Below are 27547 nucleotides of genomic sequence, written 5' to 3' on the forward strand. Positions count from 1 at the left end.
AATCGGATTAAAACACTCAATACAGTTGCTTCACAATCTTTTTAATACATGTAGAACAATTCATACACAATATTGAAAAATGACAGTGCAAAAGGCCAAATCATTATCACATCATATTACATGAGAAAATCTTAAATTCCAAAATTTCTTACTAGAAGCTGTTTATGAACAGTTACTAGCAATCAAGTTGCCATGGCTTAAGTTTCCATTAATCAGTTAAATTTGTTCACATATGTTCTTGCAATCTACACCAACTATGGAATAAAATGCAGTATGAAATAAGTGTCACAATACTTGCATTTCACAATCAGCAAAAGCTAAAAAAAAAAAAAAAAAACTAAAACAACAACCAACCAAAAAAACCCCACACATGGACAGTAACCAGGGCTCAGGTGTCAAAACCCAAGTTTATTGTGCCAGGCCAACTTGTTCATTAGTGATGAATTGTTTGTATCTTGTATATGCCTCAAACTAGTAGTTAGCTGTCCTGCTGAATGTACAAGAATTAAAAGCCAGTGCCCTACCTGCCAAATAAACTGTCGTGTACTCCATAGACCGAACACACACTAAGGTCTATTAATCCTTTAGGTTTTGTGGCTCGTTTTTCACTTTCAAAATAAATAAGCTGGGCATCATTTCCCTCCAATATAAAGTACAAGTTTTTCCATCTCTTCCCTTTACCTGTAAGGAAAGTACAATATTGCTTTAAAGAAAATGTAAATTCTGGAAATGAAGAAAAAAGAGAGCAGTAAAGTTTTTGCCAAAATACAAACAGAAGAACAACATACAGTTAATTATGTTTAAGCAATAATATCAGTATACATAATCATTTTTTTTCAGCATGTAGCTAAAACTAGACCCTCTTCACAGATTAAAGTACAATTTTAGATGGTTCACTGTGCTGGTTTTGCATTGGAGCCACCCACGGAAGTGATTTTTCTGAGAGGAGCTGTTAACAGCTTCCTCTGTGCTTAGCAAAACCAATAGCTAGCTAGCTCTGAGAACTGACAACCTGTTAAACCATTAAGAAAGCTAGATCTGCTTCTGTGAGATTCACATTTTGAAACTAACAAGCCTGGGAAAAGCTCTCTTGCTTCCGGCCTTTGAAGGGAGAAGTTCTTTCCCCCCTCCCAGCCCGGTGGCCAGGCGGGGGAGGGGAGAGGCCTGGCCGAAGCCAGGCCCGGCCCCACTGGCTGCCGGGCAGGGAAGGGAAGGCCATCGACCCCAGCATACTGCATCTGAGCTCTAGCCTAGTTGCTGAGATCCCAACCACTCCCCCCTCCTGCATCGAGGCCTGAAATAAATCACCATAAGTGCTTCAGCCACAGTCCAGCAGAGATCACATGACCACCCGTAGGCCTGGTTGAGATATTAACTCTTTCACTGCACAGATGAAACTTGCAAAACATCGATCCTCTCTCAAGTGGAAGAAAAGAGTGAAGATACATAGAAGACAACAAGAGGCACTGAGGTCAGTAAAGAAGACAAATTCCAGATGGGAGGAGAATGAGGAGATGCCTTAGTTTTGGGCTGAAATCCTCTTGTAAGGCTATGGAGAAGAATATAATTGATACATCAGACTCTTTTACCCTGTAACTCATTAAATGCATTGGGGGGATGTAGCATTCTAACCACAGTCATGAACAGAGGCACCAGTGTTGAAATAAGCGGATGTTGCAGTAGCTGTGATCAAATGAGAAGTTTGAACAGAGAGAAATGAGAGATGAGAAACCTTGCCTCAGGAATAGAAGAAGACCTCTGTTCCCAGAGATGGATTAAGAGAACTTTTGCTTTTATGCTAGAACAGCTAATCCTTAAAAATGGCACCCCAATAAGTTGACATGGCCCAGGAACGCAGTTGTGGGATGGCTGCAAGAGATGGGAGGGACTTCACAAATGCAGATTCCCAGGTGGCTGCTATTTGTGGAAATTAAAAACCATGAGAGAACTCTTTCTTGTGGAGAAGTCTCCATAGCATGGCAAGAGAGACTCCTCTCCCTAAGTGAACTGAAGAAAGACTATTTTAGAGGTGGTAAACTGACTGAAAATACCAGGTTTTGTTTCTTTACATTGTCAGGGGAAAGGAAAGAGGAGTTGGGGGGGAGAAAAAGTGTTTCAAAGGTTTATTCTGATTTCTTTTTTTTTTTTTTTTTTTTGAGTTTTGAAATAAAGTTTTTTTTATACTTTTTAAATTTTGAGCCTGCCATTAATCAGTTAAATTTGTTCACATATGTTCTTGCAATCTACACCAACTATGGAATAAAATGCAGTATGAAATAAGTGTCACAATACTTGCATTTCACAATCAGCAAAAGCTAAAAAAAAAAAAAAAAAACTAAAACAACACCCAACCAAAAAAACCCCACACATGGACAGTAACCAGGGCTCAGGTGTCAAAACCCAAGTTTATTGTGCCAGGCCAACTTGTTCATTAGTGATGAATTGTTTGTATCTTGTATATGCCTCAAACTAGTAGTTAGCTGTCCTGCTGAATGTACAAGAATTAAAAGCCAGTGCCCTACCTGCCAAATAAACTGTCGTGTACTCCATAGACCGAACACACACTAAGGTCTATTAATCCTTTAGGTTTTGTGGCTCGTTTTTCACTTTCAAAATAAATAAGCTGGGCATCATTTTCCTCCAATATAAAGTACAAGTTTTTCCATCTCTTCCCTTTACCTGTAAGGAAAGTACAATATTGCTTTAAAGAAAATGTAAATTCTGGAAATGAAGAAAAAAGAGAGCAGTAAAGTTTTTGCCAAAATACAAACAGAAGAACAACATACAGTTAATTATGTTTAAGCAATAATATCAGTATACATAATCATTTTTTTTCAGCATGTAGCTAAAACTAGACCCTCTTCACAGATTAAAGTACAATTTTAGATGGTTCACTGTGCTGGTTTTGCATTGGAGCCACCCACGGAAGTGATTTTTCTGAGAGGAGCTGTTAACAGCTTCCTCTGTGCTTAGCAAAACCAATAGCTAGCTAGCTCTGAGAACTGACAACCTGTTAAACCATTAAGAAAGCTAGATCTGCTTCTGTGAGATTCACATTTTGAAACTAACAAGCCTGGGAAAAGCTCTCTTGCTTCCGGCCTTTGAAGGGAGAAGTTCTTTCCCCCCTCCCAGCCCGGTGGCCAGGCGGGGGAGGGGAGAGGCCTGGCCGAAGCCAGGCCCGGCCCCACTGGCTGCCGGGCAGGGAAGGGAAGGCCATCGACCCCAGCATACTGCATCTGAGCTCTAGCCTAGTTGCTGAGATCCCAACCACTCCCCCCTCCTGCATCGAGGCCTGAAATAAATCACCATAAGTGCTTCAGCCACAGTCCAGCAGAGATCACATGACCACCCGTAGGCCTGGTTGAGATATTAACTCTTTCACTGCACAGATGAAACTTGCAAAACATCGATCCTCTCTCAAGTGGAAGAAAAGAGTGAAGATACATAGAAGACAACAAGAGGCACTGAGGTCAGTAAAGAAGACAAATTCCAGATGGGAGGAGAATGAGGAGATGCCTTAGTTTTGGGCTGAAATCCTCTTGTAAGGCTATGGAGAAGAATATAATTGATACATCAGACTCTTTTACCCTGTAACTCATTAAATGCATTGGGGGGATGTAGCATTCTAACCACAGTCATGAACAGAGGCACCAGTGTTGAAATAAGCGGATGTTGCAGTAGCTGTGATCAAATGAGAAGTTTGAACAGAGAGAAATGAGAGATGAGAAACCTTGCCTCAGGAATAGAAGAAGACCTCTGTTCCCAGAGATGGATTAAGAGAACTTTTGCTTTTATGCTAGAACAGCTAATCCTTAAAAATGGCACCCCAATAAGTTGACATGGCCCAGGAACGCAGTTGTGGGATGGCTGCAAGAGATGGGAGGGACTTCACAAATGCAGATTCCCAGGTGGCTGCTATTTGTGGAAATTAAAAACCATGAGAGAACTCTTTCTTGTGGAGAAGTCTCCATAGCATGGCAAGAGAGACTCCTCTCCCTAAGTGAACTGAAGAAAGACTATTTTAGAGGTGGTAAACTGACTGAAAATACCAGGTTTTGTTTCTTTACATTGTCAGGGGAAAGGAAAGAGGAGTTGGGGGGGAGAAAAAGTGTTTCAAAGGTTTATTCTGATTTCTTTTTTTTTTTTTTTTATTTGAGTTCTGTAATAAAGTTTTTTTTATACCTTTTAAAGTTTGAGCCTGCTCTGCTCCTCCTCCTAAATCCTTATTTTATAGCAGAAAATGCATAAATAATTTTATTTGGTGCATTGGCATTGGGCCAGCACTAAACCCACAACATTATTTGGTGCGTTGGCCAGGAAATCCAAATTAGCGAACCAAAAGCAATACGTGAAATTGGTGTTTCTGCCTGGTTTTGAACTGAAACCGCCACATTCACTAAACATTTTCATTAATCTCAACAGGATTAAACAGGTGTGTGTGAGCTCTGTTCATATCAATGAGAAGACTACATCTATATTTTTGCAAATAATGTATGATGCTGTAAGCAATCTCATTTATTATGGCTATTTTAAGTAAGAAACAGAGTTCTCTTTACATGACAAATTTATTCCTAAACTCTTACCAACTGATCAGCATAACAAATTGCATCACAATATCTTAAATCAAAATGACTAAAAACCAGAAATGGGAATACAGTATATGCAAATCTGGATCAGAACCACACACTAAACATACATATATAAAAAAATTTAACCGTTTAAAAAAAAGTTTTAAAAGCTTAAAAAAAAGTTAATACCCGGAGATTTATATGTTGAGGTTTGTTGGAAGACAAATTAGATGTGCCAGTGAAATGTGGATTTAGCCATTGACTAAAACAAAAAAAAAAAATCACTCATTGTTTAATGTCCACCAAATAAAACTGATAAGGTTCTGAACTAATTCATACATAAACCACAGTACATTTTGGAAAAACATTCAGCCTTAATTTTCAACTTGATCATCATAGATCCACCACAGCCCATCATAAACAACCTTTTGCTCACTTCCATTTAGCCTCTGCTAGTACCACTACTACACAAAATTTACATACATATCTGCATTTTTTAGAAAAAAATTTCTAAAATCAAACAGAACTCACTTTTTTTTAGAAGATATCCTTTTTTGACAATATTTTTATAAAAAGCATCCTTTGTTTTGCGACGAATTGTATTGTAGATTTCTTTTCCATCGACTGTATCATTAAACACTTGTTCTTGATGCTGGTAAACAAGGAAGAAATCAACATTTTTTTAAGCTCAGAAATCACTGTGAAACAATTGCATACTATGCAGCTGCAACCAAACTTTTATTGAATGCTACAAATTCCTTATTCTCTCATGTATCTTAACAAACCAATATATTTTAATACAATACATTTGGCAGAAATGTAATATAACTATTTCTTGTGGAATGATTAGGCCACAATTATAATATGAGAAGAAAAACAAGGTTTAAATACAGACCAATTTTCAAAAAGTAACATCTGTATTTATGTTTTTTAATACTAAATAGCTTTCAGCAATTTATGCAAAATTTACACAAATCTTTAAAGGTTCTTTAGCTTCTGTCTTCTACCATGGATTTTGGGACTGAGTAATTAAGGATAAACTCTGAACCAACAAGAATGGTATAGATCACAATAAAAACTGAATTATTAACACACAGCTAATGCACAGTTCCTCACTAATCTCATATCCTAAATGACTATCATTCTAACAAAAAGCAATAGGAGAAAGTAGAAACAGAACATTGAAAAAGGATAAATTCACATATAAAATGAAGATCTGGAAATGTTGTTACCCAGCTAGAATGGCCAAAAGCCAAGCCATGTTTGACCTTACCAAGTCAGCTGATCAGCAAAAGTTCTTTAGCCATAAGAAAACATGAAAAGCAAGACTATCAGGCAGAGAACAGCATCAAGATGAAGTGATATGCACTAGCTCCATACTAAATACTTTTCTCTCCTCTATTCCATAAGAATCATGGTTTTAAACAACATGACAAAGGCAAGATAAAAAACATTTCAGTAATAGGAATTACAGGGCTGACAATAGAAGCAATATCCAAGTTTATACTAACTCAGTATAATCTCCATAACATATCTATGAAAAAATAACATAAAAAAACAACACATCTAGTGAAAAATATTTTAAAGTAAATTTCAAAATTAGAAACAGTAAGTCTATTAGATTTAAGCAACAGCATGCAAGACGTGATTTTTTTTTTCTTCACAAACAGAGCATGACAGTATGTGGTAATTACATCACCAATATATATATTTTTTTAACAAAGGAAAGTCACAAATATATCTTAATAACTTAAAATAATTTGATGCAGTCTCACATGGAAAATTAGTCAACACAGAGAAAGTTATTTATACAGGAGCCATAATTGAATAGACAAAGTGCCAAAAGGAAGATGATGGTCATAATCCGAAAAGAATGATAGAGAACAAGGAAAGTTATTGGGTGAAGCTTTTCAAGAATCAGTCTCTGAATTCAAGTTTCCTCACATTTGTCTCAAACACATTGAAGAGCATGAGTTAATAGAAGCAGAAAACTGGGAAGCATTGATGACAAGTCAGCAGAAAAAACCCAAGCAGTCAGAATAATAAAGTATAAGTCTAATAATACAAGATAAAATTTGCTCTTGTTGATCCTTACCAATAGCAAACAATATAATACAATGTGGGTACGGTAATGACACAGATAACGTTCTAGGATATGACACAGATAACCTTCTGCAATCTGGTAAACACTCTTATAGAAAAAAGGAATTACTAATGACATCGTATTATGAGCTGTTCTGGTTCGTTACATTCAAGAAACACAAACTCACACTGGAATACGGTGCTAGTAGGGCAGCTACAAGAATCTTATGAAAAGACAAAACCAGATTTTGGTATGCTCATCTTAGTGAGCTGACTAAAGAATAATACAAAGAAATGCCCTTGAATTAATATAACAGCTCTAACAAAGGGGTAACTATTTAGGTTAGAAATTAAAACCAAATTTCTAACCATCAAAACAGGAAAGTTGAAGAATAGATACGGAGAAAGGATAAAAATATACTTTTGAACTAGTTATAACTTTATGAAAAACTAGACAATATAGTTTGTTTATTATCAGTGGTCTCTTAGGATGAATTTATGCTACAGGGCAACCATGTTCTTGAACACACCCTGTAATCCTGGCCCCTTGATCATCTCTGAAGATTTTCTGTTCATATAGATTTTCTCTGAGGGAAGAAAGATATTAGACATAGAAGAATAGAGAGCAGCCTAGTTCAGGGACCAGAGTTAGGGGCACAAGATGGAACATTTACACCCCAGAGCACAGACAAAGCTTATAACTTCTGTTTACTACAAGCCAATAGATAAACTAATGCATATGAAAATAAAATGAAAGAAACACGCAAACTCAAAAAAAAATTCAGGAGGGGATGATGCTGTTTAACTACAATGGATACCTCTGCAGTATTTCAGTTCCTATATTATAAATATTTGAGGACTAAGTCAATACCTTCAATAACAAGTGCTCAGAGATGAAGTTTTACCTGCATTGGAACAGGATCTTTAAGGTAATATCCTTCAACAATCTGTTCTTTTCTATAATGGTCAATGATCTCTGCAATACTGTTCAAATAAGAAAAATAATATTTAAAATGTTAAATCAATTAGTTTTTCCTCTGTATGAGACATGCAATCACACTACATTTCCTCACAGATTTATAATAAAAATCAAGTGTTAAACATCATAATCTCATTTGCAGCAATGACAATCTACTAATAAATATATTGAAGTCAAGAAAATTCACATAACTATATTTATTTATTCTAAATGTCGCAGAATATTTCCAATCAGTTGTTGAAAATGCATGTATTGAGTATGTCTGGGATGGAGTTAACTTTCCCCACAGCAGTCCTCACAGTGCTGTGTTCTGTTTTTTTAGCTAGAAAGATGTTGACAAACAACCAGTTTTGGCTACTGCTGGGCAGTGCTCCCACAGCATCAAGGCTGTGTCTCCAACCCCATTCCTCAAAAGACAGTAAGCTGGGGGTGGGCAAGAGCTTGGAAGGGGACATAGCCATGAGAGCTGACCCAACCTGACCAAAGGGATATCCCATAATACATGGTGTTGTGGTCAGAAGTACTAAGAAGAATACTAAGCTAAGAAAAAGGAGGAGGGAGGGGCATTCATTATTAAGGCATTTGTCTTCCAAAGCAACCACTATGCATACTGAGGCCCTACTACCCAGCAAGTATCTGAACAGCACTTGCTCATGGGAAGAAGAGAAAAAAAAAATCTTGTTTTTCCTTTGCTTCCCTGTGCAGCCTTTTCTTTGTTAAACTGCCTTTTTCTTGACCCACAAGTTTTTCACCCTATTTTTCTCCCAGTCCCACTGAGGGGGCTGAGGGCCGAGAAGGGGTCTTGGTGGGCACATGGCAACCAGACAAGGTCAACCCACCTCAATGCCAAATGAGTACACTACCTTTTCCACATTCAAGTAACACATGTGCATTTCTCAGCTCTCCAAACAGGCTGAAAATTGCTATTTTATTGGTAATAATTTTCAAAGTCCTAGAGTAACTAAGGAAGGGGAATGTAAGATATTTCAAACTGTGGAAATCAAGTTTTGTTTACGAAGACAGGAATGGGAAATAAAAAAGTTTTGTAACACAGACTATGCAGATTGTACTTCAAATCACTGAACCATCGTGTTAAATTAAATACCCAGTCAGAAACATGTTTCTATGGGTAAGCTTACATTTTAATTACCAAAGTCAGGTTTAAATTCTATTTTGAAGGATCAGGAAAGAAGTAGTGACAGACACAATCTAAAATTCAATATATCTTTGGATTGCTCTTATTTTTACAGTTATTGAAAGTTACATTGTAATAAAGAGAAGTTAACATCAACACAGATGAAGCATTCATATATGAAATATAAACCTGAAGATAAGAAGGTAATTCAGAAGAGAACAAAAATATACATTATGTGTTTTCTCATTTCATATAGACTGTTAGCTGTGTGTGCAAATGTAATCAAAAAGGCACACATGATAAATCTTTGGCCTATTACAATTGGATAAAATTTTATCGAAAGGAAAAATATAGGATACTATAAAAATTATCATAAAAACAATCATAAAATACATGTAACTAAAACAATAGAAAGAAATCTATTTGCTTTTTCTCAATTTCATTCTTCTAAAGCTATGAACTAGTGTATACGCATTAAGCTAAAAATGTTCACAGGAAGATTAGTTATTTTTTCAAGTTTGTAATGTCTTGAATTTCTCAATATTACTAAACCCCAAATAAATTTAAATTTTTATTAATATGCAACATGCATATGCCATTTTCACCATGAAAATTTAAGCTTTACTACACTGCATAAAATAATCACTCACTGTATTTTGCATGTTAAACAGCTATTGCCAATATGAGGGCAATCAATAATAAAACAGCTTTATACAATTTCTTTAGCCCTCTTCTCCCCCACACACTCAACTCAGATGGTCATTATCTATTGTCACCACTGAAGCAGTCCAAATGACTGAACAAACCAAACATTACAAAAAGAAAGATACTACATATAATCAAATACACTTGAGAATGAATTATCAAGTAATCCAAGTTAGCTAACATAAAATACAAAGCATGAGATGGAACAGACCACAAAAAGAAACAGGGTGACAGGAAAATAGTATTTATAAAAATTTTCAGCATCTGACATCAACAAAATCCTACTTACACAAAAGACATCAAGGAAGGTATAAATAAGCATGAATTTATAAAAATGAATGGTTGAACTTGGTTCAATATGGAGAAATAAATATGAGTCTCAATACTACACTACAGTTACATTAGTAATTGTAAAATGTTTAGCATAGTTTATTAGGCTGCCCAGATCCTAGCTACTTGGATAATTTTAAAAGTATCTCATCATAATAAGTAGTATCAGTCTTTTAATACTTAATGGGTGAATTAAGGGTTATTCCAACAGCTGATGATAAGGACATTAGAACAGAACAGTATTTTACTCTGATAAGGACAATGTAACTTAGGCAAACAAAAGTCATGCAAAATGCAATCAGGATGCCAGCTCAGCTCTGCAAGGCTGACAAAGCAGAAATTATGCAAAACAACAATATTGTGCTTACTCTAAAGCAGGGCTCAAGGAACAGCCACCTAAAAAAGGACACCAGATGTTGAAGACTACTGAAGAAGCATATAAGGACTTCTGATAAGGGGTGTGACTATGTAAAATAAAGCCAAGGAAGTGGGGATAGCTAATTAAAATGTAATACATATACATCAAGTAAGCAGGGATAGCTAATGAATATGCAATCAGTGTGTATGATAAAAACTCTGTTCACTTGATGCTCAGGGCACTCAATTAGAGGAAAGATCCTCTGAGTGACCAGCATGCTGCAATAAAGAATGCCTACTTTCTAATACTCAAAACTGTGTTAGAAAGTTTCTATCTGGCCAATTTTGGAATCACTGACATTTCAAATAGTGAAGAATCCAGAAAACAGAACACTACATCATTAAATTATAAGGAAAAAGACATTAACATGTTAATACGTGTTAATCCCATATTGTTCAGCCTATCAAAACATGGATTAATCTATCACTTAATTATTAAAAAGTCTTCCAACAACTCCAGTCATCATCTAGTCTGAAAATTGCCTCATCTCTCAAATTAAACATAATTTGAAAACTTGTTCAATCTGTAACTGTTAGGTCAATATTTCTTATGTTCTACTTTGACATGGAATCAACAGATACACCACTCTGTGCTGCTGCCCCCCTTCTAAATTTTTCAAGTTTTTGGAAAACTCTCTCTTAGGAAGGTGAGATTTCAGAAAGAAAACAGAATGAGAGGACAAAGTGGCATGAGATATGCCTATCCTACTCCACCTTCTAAAATCAGAAGTGAAACTTTAAAATTGCTACCTTACATTCAAATATCATTTTACTTCCCAGGTAGTTTGCATATCCAGACATGGGACTGGAAGTTTCACAACTTGTATAAGTAATACTACATTTCTGCCTATACTCCAAAAGCAAGCACAGGTAGCATTTTCCTCAGTCTTCCCAGTAAGAGGGAGAGGCTTTAGAAGAAACAGGTGAACTCAAGACATCTGGATCCAGGACTGGTGCCTCTACCAGAATATTGCTTTTTATAACCATGGAAAGTCTGAGACACAAGGTATGCTGGGACCTGACATGATCCATCTGTCCTGACAGGGGAAACGCTTCCTTGTTCATAAACTCACAGGACTGATTGAGAGGGCTTTAAACTACAATCAGTGTAGGAAGGGGACACCAACAGGACAGCTGAAGGTAAGCCAAGGGTTGTCATGGTATCACCTGAGGGTGGCAATGCTAATGGGAACATTTATGCTGTTCTGGAGAGCACTGATGGCTTAGAAGCACATCTATATGCTTGTACACCAACACATGCAGTATGAGAAACAAATAGGATGAACTGGAAGTGTTAGTCAGTTCCCAGAGTGACAATATCATTGGTATTCGTGAGACCTGGTGGAATGCTGGAATGATGGGCTACAGGCTATTCAGGAGGGATAGGCAGAACAGGCAGCAGGCAAGGTGGATGAGTTGCACTGTATGTAAGGGAGAGATGTGACTGTACAGTACTTACAGTTAACAATAATGTGGCTGAGAGACTCTGGGTGAGAATTTGGGGGATGGAAAACAGCAGCTGTCAGAGTAGGTGTCTACTATCGATCTCCCAGCCAGGATGATAGCATTGATGAGTTATTCTACAGGCAATTAGGAGAAATCTCTGGATCAGTAGCCCTTATCCTTATGGGAGTTTTCTACTTCCCTGACATCAACTGGGAATATCATATTGCTGTGACAATTAACTCTAGGAAATTCCTAATGTTTGTAGGAGATAACTTCTTGTCACACGTACTCAGTGAGCCAACTAGGAAAGATGTCATCCTAGACTTATTGTTTGCAAACAGAGAAGGACTCGTGAGATACAATGGTAGGTGGCTGTCATGGCCACAGTGATCATGAAATGGTTGAGTTTAAACTTTTCAGTGTAATGAGAAAAAAGGACAGCAGAGTTGCTACCCTGGACTTCAAGAGAGAAAACTTTAGGCTATTCAGGGAGCTACTTAGCAGTGTCCCCTGGGAATCTGCTTTTGAGGGCTTAGGCGTCCATGAGTACTGGTTGGTCTTTAAGAACCACCTTTTAAAAGCACAGGAATAGGCAATTCCAGTGTGTGTCACAAGTCAAGCAAATGGGACAGAAGACCAGCTTGGCTGAACAGGGAACTCCTTGTCAAGCTCAGAGGGAAAAAAATTGTATGATCTCTGGAACTGAGGTCAGGCTTCACAGAAAAATTACAGAGCCCTTGTTTGCATATGAAGGGAGAAGACATCGAAGGCCAAAGCTCAACTAGTGTGTAAACTCTGTCTGGAGAGCAGCCCTGCAGAAAGGGATCTGGGGTGCTGGTTGACAGCAGGCTCAATTGGAGACAGCAGTGAGCCCCGGCAGCCAAGAGGGCAAACCACATCCTGGGGTGCATCAAGCACAGCATAACCAGCCAGTTAAGAGGTGACTATCCCTCTGTATTTAGCATTGGAGCAGCCTCACCTTGAGTATTGTGTGCAGTTCTGGGCCCCACCATTTAAGAAGGATGTCAAGGTCCTTGAATGTGTCTAGAGAAGGACAACAAAACTGGTGAAAGGGCTGGAATGAATGTCCTGTGAGGAGTGGTTGAGGACACTGGGTTTGTTTAGTTTGGAGAAAAGGAGGCTGAGGGGTGACCTCATTGCTCTCTACAGTTTCCTGAGGAGGGGAAGTGGAGAGGGAGGTGCTGAGCTCTTCTCTCTGGGATCCAGTGACAGGACATGTGGGAATGGTTCAAAGTTGTGCCAGGGCAGGTTGCGACTTGACATTAGGAAGCATTTCTTTACCCAGAGTGTGGTCAAACAGTGGAACAGGCTTTTCCCAGAGAGGTAGTTGATGTCCCATGCATGTCTGTGGACAATGCCCTTAGTAATATGCTTTAACTTTTGGTCAGTCCAGGACTAGATAATCGTTGTAGGTCCCTTCCAACTGGAACAAATAAACAAAAAAATCCAACCAACCCCACTCACCCAAAAAAACCCAAATTCCAAAACCTACCCCAAAACAAAAAACAAAACCAAAAAACCCCACACCCTTCCATAACAAAACCACATCATAAACAAAAACAAACAAAAGAAACCCAACTGTAAAACATGGAAGCTATTCACAGAACAGCTGAGGTTGCAAGGGACCTCCAAGATCACCTAGTTCAAGTCCCCATTTCAAAGAAGGTATAACAGATTGCTTAGAATCTTGTTCAGCAATGTTCTGAGTATCTTTAAAGATGGAAACTCTACAAGCTCTTTGGGTATTCTCTTCCAGTGTTTGATCACCATCACACTGGCCACTACTACAAAGAGTTTCTCTCTCTCTTCTTTGCTCCCTCCCTATCAGGAATTTATACAGAGTGATAAGATTCCCCACCACCACCTTCTCTTCTCAAAGCTGAACAGTCCCAGCTCCCTCCACTTGCCCTCAAACGACAGATACTCTAACCCATCATCTTCATGGCCCTTTTCTAGAAGCCTACAACACCTGGACTCAGTATTCTCAAGCAGTCTCCCATCCAGTATTAACTGGGCCCAAAGCTGCTTAGCTTCTAAGATGAAAGGAAACAGAGTATGTTCAGGATGGTGTGGCCACAGGCTAGTAAGCATATATTTTCTGTTTGAGATTTCATGATATGCAGTTAGTAAAATCACATGTCCTCCTGTCCCATCATCATGCCCCTTGCCCCCCAACCAGCTTTGACAATTTTTACATGAAAAAGTAGATATTCATAGAATCATTTAGGTTGGAAAAGACTTCTAAGATAATCAAGTCCAACCATTAACCCAGCACTGACAAGTTCACCACTAAACCATGTCCCTAAGTACCACATCTACACAGCCTTTAAATCCCTCCAGGGATAGTGACTCCACCACTGCCCTGGGAAGCCCTTTCTAATGCTTCACAACTCTTTTGGTGAAGAAATTTTTCCTGATATTCAATCCTAACCTCCCCTGGCACAACTTGAGGCAACTTCCTCCTGCCCTATTGCTTGTTACTTGGGAGAAGAGACCAACACCCACCTTGCTAAAATCTTCTTTCAGGGAGTTGTAGAGAGCAATAAGGTCTCCCCATATGCTCTTTTTCTCCAGGCTAAACCTCCATTTCCTCAGCCACTTCTCATAAGACTTGTGCTCCAGAGCCCTCAACAGCTCTGTTACCCTTCTCTGGACACGCTCCAGCACATCAATATGTGTCTTGTAGTGAGGGGCCCAGAACTGAACACAGTATCCAAGGTGTAGCCTCATTAGTGATAAGTACCCCAGTAGTCACCTATCTTGTCCATGGAATAAACATAAAGATCACAAAAGTTACATGCTTTACTGAAGTCCATGGAAAAATACTATTTCAATATCTAGTCAAAATAATTCACTCAATATGTATTTCACATTTACTATATATTAAGACCTTCAAATAGACAACTAGAAGACTACAGACTGTTTTGTAGAGATGATATAAGAAATAAGGAAAGCAAATCTCCATATGAGTGTAAATATGGTCTGTTAGTTATACTCATCAATAGAAGTTTTGAGCAATTAATATGCAGAATAGTGGGTGAACATGCAAATGGAGAAGGTTAGTAGAAAAAGTAGTCTTCCTATGCCTAACAGAATACTAGATTCCCAAGATGTACCCAGGAATTTTTTGCCATGATCACCCAAAATAATGTTGGCTGGCTTTTGGAATATAGTCTGATACATAGCATTGCTTATATTGGTTCCAGTCCCATGTCTGGATATTTACATTACCTGGAAAATAAAACAACAGTCAGCTTTTGAGTTGGTTTCTTAACTATTCTTCAGGCTGTTACTTTTGTATGGAAAACTTTGTTATACAATTTTTGTTACTATAATTGTAATCAATACTCTGCAAAAGAAGATTGGCTTTATTTTATCCATTTTTTAATCCCACTTAAAATCACTAAAGCAGCAAGAGAAGAATCTTCAAGAGAAACAACACTACTACCAAAGGATGATTTTTTTAAAGTTCCAGTCTAATACTAGTATCAAATTTAAAGCAGATACCTTCAGAACATTTAAAGAAATAGCTTATAAATAGATCAATGAAAACTGTTTAACACATGCATTTAAAGAAGCAGCACGTCTTCAACCTCTAGTTTTTCACCTTGAAGACAAACTCTACATTTTTGATGAAGAATAAACACAGATGTTCTCTCTGCCCCAAGAAATGCTCATAAATAATTTCATTATCTTGCAGAAACTCATACTTCCTATATTTCTGTTCTGAATTTAATGCCATTTGATGCTTTTCAGCAACTTCTGACTGTTTCATACAACAATCCACCTTAGTCTTCACATATTTAAAGACTTCCTTCTTCCAGGGTCCATAACAAATAAACCAATACAAGAATTAAGAAGCGCACAGAAAGCTATTCCTTCTTTTTTCTGCTTCTCATTTATTGCCCTCTGCAGTATATCTTATGGTAAATAATTTGGGGCAGTTACCACCTCCATTTTGCATCATTATCCTGCATGTTTGAACTTCCAAGAAGTCTATCAACTGTCAGTAAATATGAATTTGACAGAATTTGAGCCTAAGAGTATATTAGTAATTCTCCAAAACATTCAACTAAAACTAGAAGTCTTTCAAAGCCAAGTAGTTCTCTCACACTGAGGAAGATCTTTGCAACCTAGGTACCAAAATATTCAAAAAGCACTCTAAAAGCATATTATCATAACTTAGTGATGCTTAATCTTTTCATCTTCTTTTCCATACAATGTCAAGGAAAGAAACTTCTCTAGTGAATCCAGCAATGGGAAGTAATAACTTATTGCAGTAAGTTTCTGGAGCTATACTCTCTAATACTGCAAAGCCATTTGAGACTAATAAGACTTCCACTAATTTGCTAATTAGTTTGACATCACCTAGAGTGCTTGAAATCTATCATTCTCCCAATACGCTATGTAACTAGAGAATGGGCAAAAGAGGATTTACCTTCAAAGGCTGACACTGAAGCTAGCTTGATTTTCAATGAGGATGTCTGGAGGCCAGACTGATTAATGTAGAAGATATTCAAGCAGTCTGTGTGTGGGATATATATAGGTTAATAATGTTCCAATTGCTTAGTCTCAAACCATTGTCCATTTGAAATCATATGAAGAAGTCCACTGAACTTCTTAGGAGACCTCAACATTTTCTCAGACACACCAGTTGGTGGATCTCTACCCACTCAGAAGCCAAGCTGGAATTGAGAGAAATTCTCTATTGGGATGAAGAATACCCTGGTTCTAGGTGAACAAGTCCAGAAAATTTCTGATCATGTGACAGGCAATGGCCTCAGTTAAGAGAGAAAGGTGAGCTTTCACTATCTGCACTTCTGACCAAAATATTCAGATATATTAAGGTGATTAATTTAATTACTTTTTTCAACAATAAAGGTAATTTCCCCTTTGTTGTCAATACCCATTTCTATTGTTTATACTTTAAAATCCCTACTGAATATCTCCAATAAAACAAATATTTTAATTTTCCCCTTTCATATACACAAACCTCCTTATTACAAATAGTAGTTTCCAAGTTAACACAGCATTCTCCTAATTACATGTCATAATCCAATGTATAGGGTAAAGAAAATAATTTACAGAAGAAGAAAAATACTTCAAAAGTAACAAGTTACACCTAAGCATTTGAAGGCTTTTAGAATGTACTTAGTTACAACTAACTACTAAACAAGTTAGTTAAAACTCCTAGTATATCCTTAAGAAACACTGAAACTTTATGATCATATCAGTAAGTTATCAGCAATGTTATACAAGCTCCTTACAGAACTGTAAAATACACACAACTATTAAAACTTACCTATTATAATATCTGCCTCCCATCATAAACTGATTGCTTGATGTTGGACATATTTTAAAACGCTGAATATTTTCACTGGTCCGAAAATAAAGTGAATAATCACCAGGTGTATTATCTGAAGGCCTCACAAGAAAACTGCACACCTGACCAACTGAAAAGATATAATAATACAGCATTATTAACTGTTACTTAGTGTCACTTATGAGCTCTTATCAAAGCTCTTTCTGTACAAATTAGCAAGAATTGCACACATAAAGGATAAAGTCTGATCTAAATTCCAACAGTGATCCCCATTCTTCCCCCAAAAAGGATGAAGTAGTACTAAACTGCTAAAGTTAATGCCAAAACATTTGGCTGTAGGTGACAACCTATCCCAAACTTTTGTCAACTCTTTACAAGAGCATATGGTGTGCATGAGTTTTGACAATATTTAAAAAAAAACCTAAATATTTTTGTTCTCATATTTAAGGTAAGTTATTTGGCAGTATGAGTCTGAAATCTTGATGTTTTCATTTTAAAAAAATATTTCCTCTATGAGGACACTAAAGTTTAATACATTCTCCCATAAGTATATAACAGCATCAAGCCTTCCAGAGTTCAAGAAGTGTTTGGACAACACTCTCAGGCACATGGTGAATCTTGGGGGATGGTTCTGTGCAGGGCCAGGAGTTGGACTCAGTGATCCTTGTGAGTCCCTTCCAACTCAGAATACTCTGTAATTCTGTGAACAGTATTTTCTCCTCAGTATTTTAATGAAGCCCAAGATATATTTATGTATATTACAAAAATTTTTTGAAAATTAGCTATTTCAGTCAGAATTCTGAAACTAACTTTACTTGAGAACATTTAAAAAAACCCCCTCAATGCTCAGCCATGAGGTTTTTTCCAATGTAGTAGCAACCACAGATCTGATGCTCATATGTTCATACAGAAGAAAAGACAGGTTTTCCTGCAGTCTCAAAGGATTAATTTGTCTCATTCCCCTACCACTCTATTTCCATCTGAAATAAAAGTACCTGTCATCAGCAAATTGTAAGCGTCTTGTTTGGAGATCTTCCCATGGAACCATCTTAAAGATAAAGAGAAAAATTAGAAAGCAAGACTATCAGCTCTCTTTTTTAGTAGTTGTGACATCTAAGGCTCTGACATCTATGAATTAATCTCTGGTACATATGAATGAATTTTTGTTTAAAAAAATCTATCAAATATAGATTATATAAGCAACTGTTATGTTATTCAGCAATTCTGTTTTTCTACCAACAGAATGAAAAATAAGTATCTACATCTATATAAACTTATTTGAGTACAGGTGTCCAACACAAATCAGATGTTCAAATCCAAATGTGTTTAGAGATTAAAGGCATTGTTTGAATGCCAGATAATGACAGGCATATTTGAAGCCAGTCTCAGATAGCAATTTATTTGAAGCATGAAATACAAAGCCCAAGGACATTAATGAAAGTTAAACACTATACAGAATAACTAAAATTTAATTTCGCTAGAAGCTGAGGAAATAAACTCCAGCTTTATTAACTACTGAATAAGAATCAGTTTAGTTACCTTCATCAAATCATCATTCAAAAATATACAGCAATCTGTCCAGTCTTAACCTGATACCAATGATTATAGGAAGCAGCTTGATGTTGCACAGGTATTCAGTTTACATGTGACATACCACATGCTACATCTTAAGAGCTCATCCTGTCTTTTAAAGGAAAGCTAGAAATAGGGCCTTTCATTGCAGAGTGGATATGCACATGCATGCATGTTTAAGTGTGTCCTTAGTAACAAAGGGGACCAGGAAGGTTGGACATACTTTAAGATGGAAATGGTAAAGGTGCAAGAGCAGGCTGTCCCTGTGTGCCTAAAGACAAGCTATCAGGGAAGAAAACTGGCCTGGTTGAACAGGGATCTTTCACAGGAACTCAGGTAAAAAAAAGAAAAGTGAATTTATGACCTGAGGAAGAAGGGGCAGGCAACTCAGGAAGAGTACAAGGATATTGTTAGGTCATGCAGAGGGGATTAGAAAGGCAAAAGCCCAGCTGGAATTCAATCTGGCTACTGTCATAAAAGACAGTAAAAAGTATTTTTACAAATGCATTAACAACAAAAGGAGGGCCAAGGAAAATGTCCATGTTTTATTGGATGTGGGGAGGAAGGATGGGATGGACACATTGTTCCCAAGGATGAGGAAAAGGCTGAGGTACTTAATACCGTCTTTGCCTCAGTCCTTAACAAAGACTGGTTATCCTCAGGGTACCCAGCCCCCTGAGCTGCTAGACAGAGGCGGGAAGCAGACTAGATCCCCTGCAATCCAAAAGGAAGCAGTTAATGACCTGCCGAGCCACAAGTCACTCACAAGTCTATGGGGCCTGATGGGATTCACCTGAGGGTACTGAGGGAGCTGGTGGAAGAGCTTCCTAAGATGCCCCCCATTATTTATCATCAGTCCTGGTGAACCATGGAGGTCCCAGATGACTGGAGATTGGCCAACGTGATGCCAATCTACAAGAGGATCCAGGGAACTACAGGCCTGTCAGCCTGACTAACATCATCTGGAGTGCCATCACACAGCACATGCAGAAAAAACAGGTGATCAGGCCTAGCCAACATGGGTTTAGGAAAGGCAGGTCCTACTTGACCAATGTGATCTGCTTCTCTGACCAGGTGACCTGCCTGGTGGATGAGAGGAAGGCTGTGGATATTGTCTACCTGGACTTCAGCAAAGCCTTTGATACTGTCTCCAACTGCATTCTCCTGGAGAGGCTGAAGCCCGTGGCTTGGACAGGTACCCTCTGATGGGAAAAAAATTGGCTGGATGACTGGGCCCAGACAGTGGTGGTGAATGGTGCTACAGCCAGTTTGTATCTGGTCACTAATGGTGTTCCCCAAGGCTCAGTGCTGGGGCCAGTCCTGTTTAATATCTTTATTTATAATCTGGATGGGAGGATCAAGTGCACCCTCAGTAAGTTTGCAGACTACACTGAGTTGGGTGGGAGTGTTGATCTGCTGGAGGGTAGGAAGGCTCTGCAGAGGGATCTGGACATGCTGAATACATGGGCCAAGACCAACAGTATGAGGTTCAACAATGCCAAGTGCCAGGTCCTGCACTTGGGTCAAAACAACCTCATGCGGCGCTACAGCCTGGGTTGACATCTGGCTGAACATGGGCCAGCATGTACCCAGGTGGCCAAGAAGGCCAATGACATCTTAGCCTATATCAAAAATAGTGTAGCCAGCAGGACCAGGGTAGTGATTTGCCTCCCTGTATTCAGCACTGGTGAAGCCACACCTGAAATACCATGTCTGGTTCTGAGCCACTCACTGCAAGAAAGACATTGAGGTGCTGGAGCATGTCCAGAGAAGGGCAACAAAGCTGGTGAAGGGTCTAGAGAGTAAGTCCTCTGAGGAGTGGCTGAAGGTACTGGGGTTGTTTAGCCTGGAGAAGGGGAGGCTCAGGGGAGACCTTACTGCTCTCTACAACTACCTGAAAAGAGGTTGCAGCCATGTGGGGGTTGGCCTCTTCTACCAGGTAACTAGTGACAGAGAAGAAGACATAGCCTCAAGCTGTGCCAAAGGAGATTCAGGTTGGAAATCAGGAGGAATTTCTTCACAGAAAGGGTACTTACACATTGGAATGGGCTGCCCAGAGAGGTGGGAGTCACCCTCCCTGGAGGTGTTCAAGAAAGACTGAATGTGGCACTTTTAGTGCTCTGGTCCAGTTGACAAGATGGTGATCAGTCAAAGGCTGGACTCAATCTCAGAGGTCTTTTCCAACTCAAATGATTCTGTGAAATAGCCCAAAATGGGACCAAACTAGGGCCTTAAAGGGAAAGTTGCATCAGAAGAGGTTTAGATTAGATATTAGGAAAAATTTCTTTATGGAAAGGGTAGTCAGGCATTGGAACAGGCTGCCCAAGGAAGTGGAGGAGTCACCATCCCTGGAAGTGTTCAAAAAATGCATGGATATGGCACTTGAGGACATAATTTAGTGGTGAATGTGGTGGTGCTGCTGGGTTGATGGTTGGACTTGATCTTAGAGGTCTTTTCTAACCTTAACGATTCTGTGATTTTGTGTAAAACAAAGCCTCTTATACATAAAAAGAGCTCTAGTTCTAACTTGCTTTCTATATTACCTTTACAGGAAAATCCCTGGCTATTGGAATATTTACAGAAATCCCTGCCTCCTCTGGAATCTTCTGAGCAGAATGAGTAACTGAATTGAGTATCCAAACTTCAAGATTCGCTACAAACTACTTGGTTTAAAAAAAAAAAAAAAGTTCCTGTATTTGAAGGCATCCCTACTACTGTTATGCTGCTATACCAAACTCACTAGCACAACTTTGAAAACCTGTAAACTGAAGCCACACACCAACAATTTTCTTTCCCCTATTAGGAACAAAAACAAACAACCAAGAAAACACCACCAGAAGAAATGCCTTCTTCTAACATCAGTGCTTTGGAGACTGCAAACTGGGTAAAAAATACAGAAAGAAGAAGCTGCAATTATTGCAAGCAAATAGAGGACAGATTAAGTTATCCAGCTACTAGAAATTTTCTGTAACTTTCATTCGCTGCTCATCTTTACAACAGAAAATCATATAACAATCAAGTTTCCTGTATCAATTCATTGTTCATTGTAAATTGTATTACTTTTTTTAAAAATTATTTAACAAGTTGGAATTCACTGCAAACATTATTTTAGTGTCTCCTGGTTTTCATTTAAAGTGATAGCACATGAGGCTAATATCAAGTGTTACTATTATACTATCATTCCTCTAAATGATACTTTGATGACTCTCCTGCAGTTAAGAGTTGAGCAGACCTGAAAAAAAGGTTACCTCTAAGCTAAACTGTATGGTATAAAAAATCCCCACAAATCAGAAAACACCACATCCTCCAGTGAATATATTCTAGGTAAAGTGATCACAGAGACTCATTCAAGATTTTCACTGTAAAACCCATTAACATTAGGCATAACTAATACAAGACTTCATGTCAATGACCTATTCAACTTCAACAGCTAGAATAGAAGAAAAGTCTTAAGATTAAAAAACAAGTACATACAACTTTGGTTCACCTTCCCAATCTCATAGCTAAAGTTTACAAACAGTTATTATTTGCTTTAAAAAAAAAAAAATTAAAAAAAATCCTTACATTTTGCCTTCATGTGGATCTTCTTCTCTTCCCTAATAGGAAAATTAACATATTAAGTACATGACGACAGTATGCTTGAGTTTAGAAAAGTAAACTTCATAGGTTAAGGCCTTCTGTAGAAATAACACTAAGAAGTCCAAGATATTTTTGAACTAGATGGCTTATTGCACAGTTCATGTAAAGAGGTTTTCAACTTCATTCACTGGAATTCAGTGGAAATTCAGACATAACACGTTATTTCAAAGGATTGTTTCTGTCACTCTTCAAGTCCTTCTTTACATGTGGTAACTTAAATCTAAACTTTTGTGAACTTCAACCACTAATGTAGAAATTTATAGTTAGATACTCTAATTTCAATTTAGCCATTCACATCCTGAAACAGATGTGAGAACAGGTGAAGCAAACTTTACTAATAGCAATATACATATGCTGCAAAGCAAACATCATCAAGACTCCAAAGCAATGGTGAACTACTTTGAAAAAAAATCATGTAGGAGGGTGGGGTGGGTGTTTTTGTCCATTAAATAATCTCTTATCCTGCAGTAAATCAATTTCAATTATCTTTGTCACCCGATTAGCTTCCTGACTTAGCATAAGCCCTTCTACGTATAATTAACTCATCAGAATTTTGATATCCACGCTTGGCCCTTAAAAAAAATGAAAACAAAGACATATGGCAAAATTTGAGTTGATACATTTATGAATATTTCAAAGCAAACAAACAAACAAAAATAATATAACTGAATTACTAGCAAGTCATTTATCAGGACTGGTGAGTTTAGGAAACTGCTTAAAAAGTTGACAGTATCATTCATTTGCACATGAGCATTTTTGGATAACAAGAAGAGGTACTTTGTTTGGATATTAAATTAGACAATAGTTTGTTAAACTACTTAAAAGCTGGCAGATTCAAATACTGCAAGAAGGTTTAGAAAAGTAGACAAAGTCAGGCAGATAAATGACCCTAGTTTGGTTTAATTTCAATGTTAACTTCTACACACAACTAACAAAAAATAAAAATCAAATCTCAGTTCTGTAGCAGCCACAGGGCCTGCAAGGCCTCCCTGGTGGTCAGTTGCATAAGATAAGAAATGCCTAGTCATGATGACTGGACCAAAGAAGCCCCTCTTCCACCTTCGGACCCTTGTTATCTCTCTGTAAGACGATAGGTCATATTCGCCTTGACCCTTACTATTGGACTGTTTCCCAAAACCCCTATACCCTATATAAACACCCACTTCTGCCCAGTTCTGCAGAAGAGCTGTCACTGCGACCCTTCGCAGAGGCTGCCAATAAAGACACCTCTGTGGAACCTCATACAGCACTTCTCTCTCTCCCTGTGTCTGCTGAGGCATTTAGCAAGCAAAGAGCTGAAATCACTAAAGAGCTGAATTCACCAAAGAGGTGATCTCACTTAAGAGCTGAGCTGCTTGGTAAGATTGCCTGCAGCTGGGAGCTTGCCTGAGGGACCCAGACAGGTTGTGCTTAGCTGGACTTCGCTATCCGGACACCTATGGCAGCCAGGGTCGGAGAGAGACCCCGGGAACCCCCGCCATAATAAAAACAGTTCTGCAGCAGATTTGAATATAAAATTACTTACCACTTCTTCTACCAGGTCTTCTACTATAAGACCTTGTTCATCTGTCCGTAGGTTTGTAACCCACATCCAGCCATCTTCCAATTCATTATGCACAATAAACATATCTCCTTTAAGGAAACTGAAGAGAGTTACAGTAACACATATGTTAGAAGTACAATCATAATACAAAGTTTAATGAACACAGTGAATTCTTGAGCATAGTTTCAGAAAAACATTTGATAAAATTTGACCATGAAAGGTATATTTATTGGTATCCCAAGCACACCATGTGCATTTTTCACACAGTTTAAGTAGGTATGAATATCACATGTTAATCCTTCTTTATTTTACATTTAGAATCTAATAGATACTTTAAAGTATGCTAAGGATGCATAAAACAAAAAAAAACACAACAGCATTAGAAGATAGTAACATTCTTTTATCAAGAGGGACCAAATACTACGCACAGGTAAAAACAATCAAAGATTTCCTTAATAGTCTAAAAAAAAAATATTTCTATCAAAACCAAGATTTGTATACTAAAGCCTATGGAATATCTACGATTTAAGTATTTGGATATGAAGATAAGTGCTAAAAAGAAGATACAGAACAGTTCCTCAAGAAGACATGCAAATAACTACAAATAAGAGTATAAATACAAAGCATTAAAACATTCAAAGGAGTTTCATTACTGGAAGGTTAGTATAAATTATTCCTTAAGTGTAAGCCCAAACTCAGGTATACTGGTTTTCACTAGAATAAATTTCTTCATAGTAGCTCCTGTGGGGGGACAGACAGTGTACTTAGGGACCAGCTGGGCATCAGTCTGTTGATAAAATGCAACTGTTTTCATTTGCATAACTTTGTTTTTCTTGGGTTTTATTTCCCTTTCTCCTTGTCAGATGGTGGGTGGGATTTTTCCCCCTTACAACATTTTTTTAAAATTTATTTTTAATGATTAAAACTGTCTTTATCTCAACCCACAGATGTCTCATTTTTACCCTTCCAATTATTCCCCCATCCTACCAGTAGGGAGGGAGCAAGAAGCTGTGGGATGCTTAGCTGCTATCTGGAGTTAAACCACAACAGTCCTTTCTGGTACCCAACAGGGTCCTCAAAGGGTTTGAGATAAAAACAGATTTTACCAAAAGGTATTAGAAGGAATTTATATCTGTTTACAGTTGCTGGTCCCAATATTGATTTATCTGTTTTAAACATTAGTTTATCTGATCTGTACCATGGTCTTTTTTTTACTGTACATGTTAAAGACTGGTTTTGGCTTTTACAGTTTTCTATGCTCTGTAGCACTTAGTGGTTGCTCTGGTTTGAAAGCAAAGCCAGTGAGAGACTCCAAGTCAGAAATACGATTTATTAGGAAAGGGGAAAACCAAAATACATGCAATAATACAAAAGAAAAACCACTGACAAAGTCAGAATACAACCTGACACCCTGTTGGTCAGGGTGTTGGTAGCAGTCCAGTTGGATTGGTGGCTGCAGTCCTCCTGGAGTGGCAGATGTGGTTCTGTTGGAGCAGTGATCCTGTAGAAAGGGTGTAGTCTTCCTCTGAAGATCCAATGGAAAAGATGGCCATTCCTCTGGGAATCCAGTGGAAAGACTGACTGTTCTGTCCCAAATCCCAGATTATATCCAGTTGGGGATGCTTAGCTCCTCCCCCCTGGGTGGAGCATCTCACAATGGGCTGTTATCATTCTATGACTCATGTGATCATCTTAAGTAGTCCGTTGCACCATTCAACTTTCCCAGCAGCTGGTGCATGATAAGGGATATGATATATCCATTCAATACCATGTTCTCTGGCCCAGGTATTTACAAGGCCGTTCTTGAAATGGGTTCTGTTGTCCAACTCAGTTCTCTCAGGGGTGCCATATCTCCACAGGACTTGCTTTTCTAGGCCAAAGATGATGTTCCGGGCAGTAGCATGAGGCACAGGGTAGGTTTCCAACCATCCTGTGGTTGCTTCCACCATGGTCACCACATAGCGCTGGCCTTGGCGGGTTTGGGGAAGCGTGATGTAGTCAATTTGCCAGGCTTCCCTATACCTGTACTTCAACCATCGCCCATCGTACCACAGAGGCTTCACCCGCTCAGCCTGTTTGATTACAGTGCAGGTCTCGCAGTTGTGGATGACCTGTGAGATGTTGTCCATAGTAAGGTCCACCCCTCAGTCACGGGCCCATTGGTATGTTGCATCTCTCCCCTGATGACCAGAGGCATCATGGGCCCAACGAGCTAGGAATGATTCTCCCTTGTGCTGCCAGTCTAGATCCACCTGTAACACTTTCACCTTGGCAGCTCAGTCCACCTGCTCATTGTTGTGATGTTCTTCATTAGCCCAACTCTTGGGTACATGCGCATCCAGGTGTCAAATCTTCACAGTCAGCCTCTCTGCTCAGGTGGCAATGTCCTGCCAAATCTCGGCGGCCCAGATGGGTTTCCCTCTGTGCTTCCAGTTGGCCTTTTTCCAGTAATCCAGCCATCCCCACAGAGCATTAGCTACTATCCATGAGTCGGTGTAGAGATAGAGCCTTGGCCACTTCTCTCGTTCGGCAATATCCAAAGCCAGCTGGACGGCTTTAAGCTCTGCAACCTGACTCGATCCACCTTGTCCCTTGGTAGCTTGTGCAACTTGTCATGTGGGGCTCCATACTGCAGCTTTCCATTTCCGGTTAGTGCCTACAATTCCGCAGGAACCCTCAGTGAAGAAGGCATATAATCTTTCAGTCTCCGGTAGCTCATTATATGGTGAGGCTTCCTTGGTACGTGCCAATTGCTCCTCTTCTTCAGAAGAAGAAAATCCAAAAGTCTCCCCATCAGGCCAGTTTGTTACAATTTCCAGAATCCCAGGATGATTTGGATTTTCAATACAGGCACGCTGGGTGATGAGGGCAATCCATTTGCTCCATGTGGTGTCGGTGGCATGATGAGTGGAAGGAACCTTTCCTTTAAACATCCACCCCAGCACTGGTAGCCGGGGTTCCAGAAGAGGCTGTGTTTTGGTGCCAATTACTTCTGAGGCAGGTTGAACTCCTTCATAAGCAGCCAAGATTTCCTTCTTTATGGGAGTGTAGTTTGCTTCAGAGCCTTTGTAGCTCTGGCTCCAGAATCCCAGCGGTCAACCCTGAGTCTCACCAAGCACCTTCTGCCAAAGGCTCCAGGACAGACCATGGCTACCGGCTGCAGAGTAGAGCACATTCTTCACCTCTGGTCCCGTCCTGACTGGGCCAAGGGCAACTGTATGAGTGATTTCCTGCTTGATCTAGGTAAAGGCTCGTTGCTGTTCAGGGCCCCAGTGGAAATCGTCCTTCTTGTGGGTGACCAGGTAGAGAGGGCTCACAGTCTGGCTGTACTCGGGAATGCGCATTCTCCAAAAGCTATGGCACCTAGGAAAGCTTGTGTTTCATTCTTGTTGGTAGGTGGACACATAGTGGTGATCTTGTTGATTACCTCTGTTGGGATATGACGATGTCCATCTTGCCACTTGACTCCTAGAAACTGAATTTCTTGAGTTGGTCCCTTAACCTTGCTTTGCTTAATGGCAAAACCAACTTCCAGGAGAATCTGGATAATCTCTCCTTTTTCAAAGACGTCCCCTGCTGTGCTCCCCCATACAATGATGTCATCGATATACTGTAGATGTTCAGGAGCCTTGTTGTGATCGGCGGAAGAAATGCGGCACACAACATGAGTGATCAGCAAGTCTTGAAAGTTTATTGAATAGGCACACACATTTAAATGATCTCAGGCCTAAAAATTTGATTCATCCATCAATACCAAAGTCTAATTCTACCTGTAAGTTTCCAGTCA

General features: G+C 38.8%; 1 protein-coding gene across 1 annotated transcript in view; it reads right to left on the reverse strand.

Annotated features, from left to right (window-relative positions):
- Positions 1 to 25889, reverse strand: part of LOC121359715 (ras GTPase-activating protein 1-like) — a 40500-nt gene extending 14611 nt beyond the window's left edge. The window contains exons 1-8 of the mRNA XM_041478855.1: positions 25471 to 25889; positions 23743 to 23860; positions 22143 to 22174; positions 18002 to 18054; positions 16986 to 17136; positions 7556 to 7634; positions 5100 to 5220; positions 525 to 681 (exon numbers count right to left, since the gene is read on the reverse strand). Coding sequence (XP_041334789.1) covers positions 525 to 681; positions 5100 to 5220; positions 7556 to 7634; positions 16986 to 17136; positions 18002 to 18054; positions 22143 to 22174; positions 23743 to 23860; positions 25471 to 25889 — 1130 coding nt within the window. The remainder of the gene's footprint in view (positions 1 to 524; positions 682 to 5099; positions 5221 to 7555; positions 7635 to 16985; positions 17137 to 18001; positions 18055 to 22142; positions 22175 to 23742; positions 23861 to 25470) is intronic.
- Between the last annotated feature and the right edge of the window lie 1658 nt (positions 25890 to 27547).

The sequence above is a fragment of the Pyrgilauda ruficollis genome, unplaced genomic scaffold (genome assembly GCF_017590135.1).
Source record: "Pyrgilauda ruficollis isolate IOZ18807 unplaced genomic scaffold, ASM1759013v1 scaffold460, whole genome shotgun sequence".
NCBI lineage: Eukaryota > Metazoa > Chordata > Aves > Passeriformes > Passeridae > Pyrgilauda > Pyrgilauda ruficollis.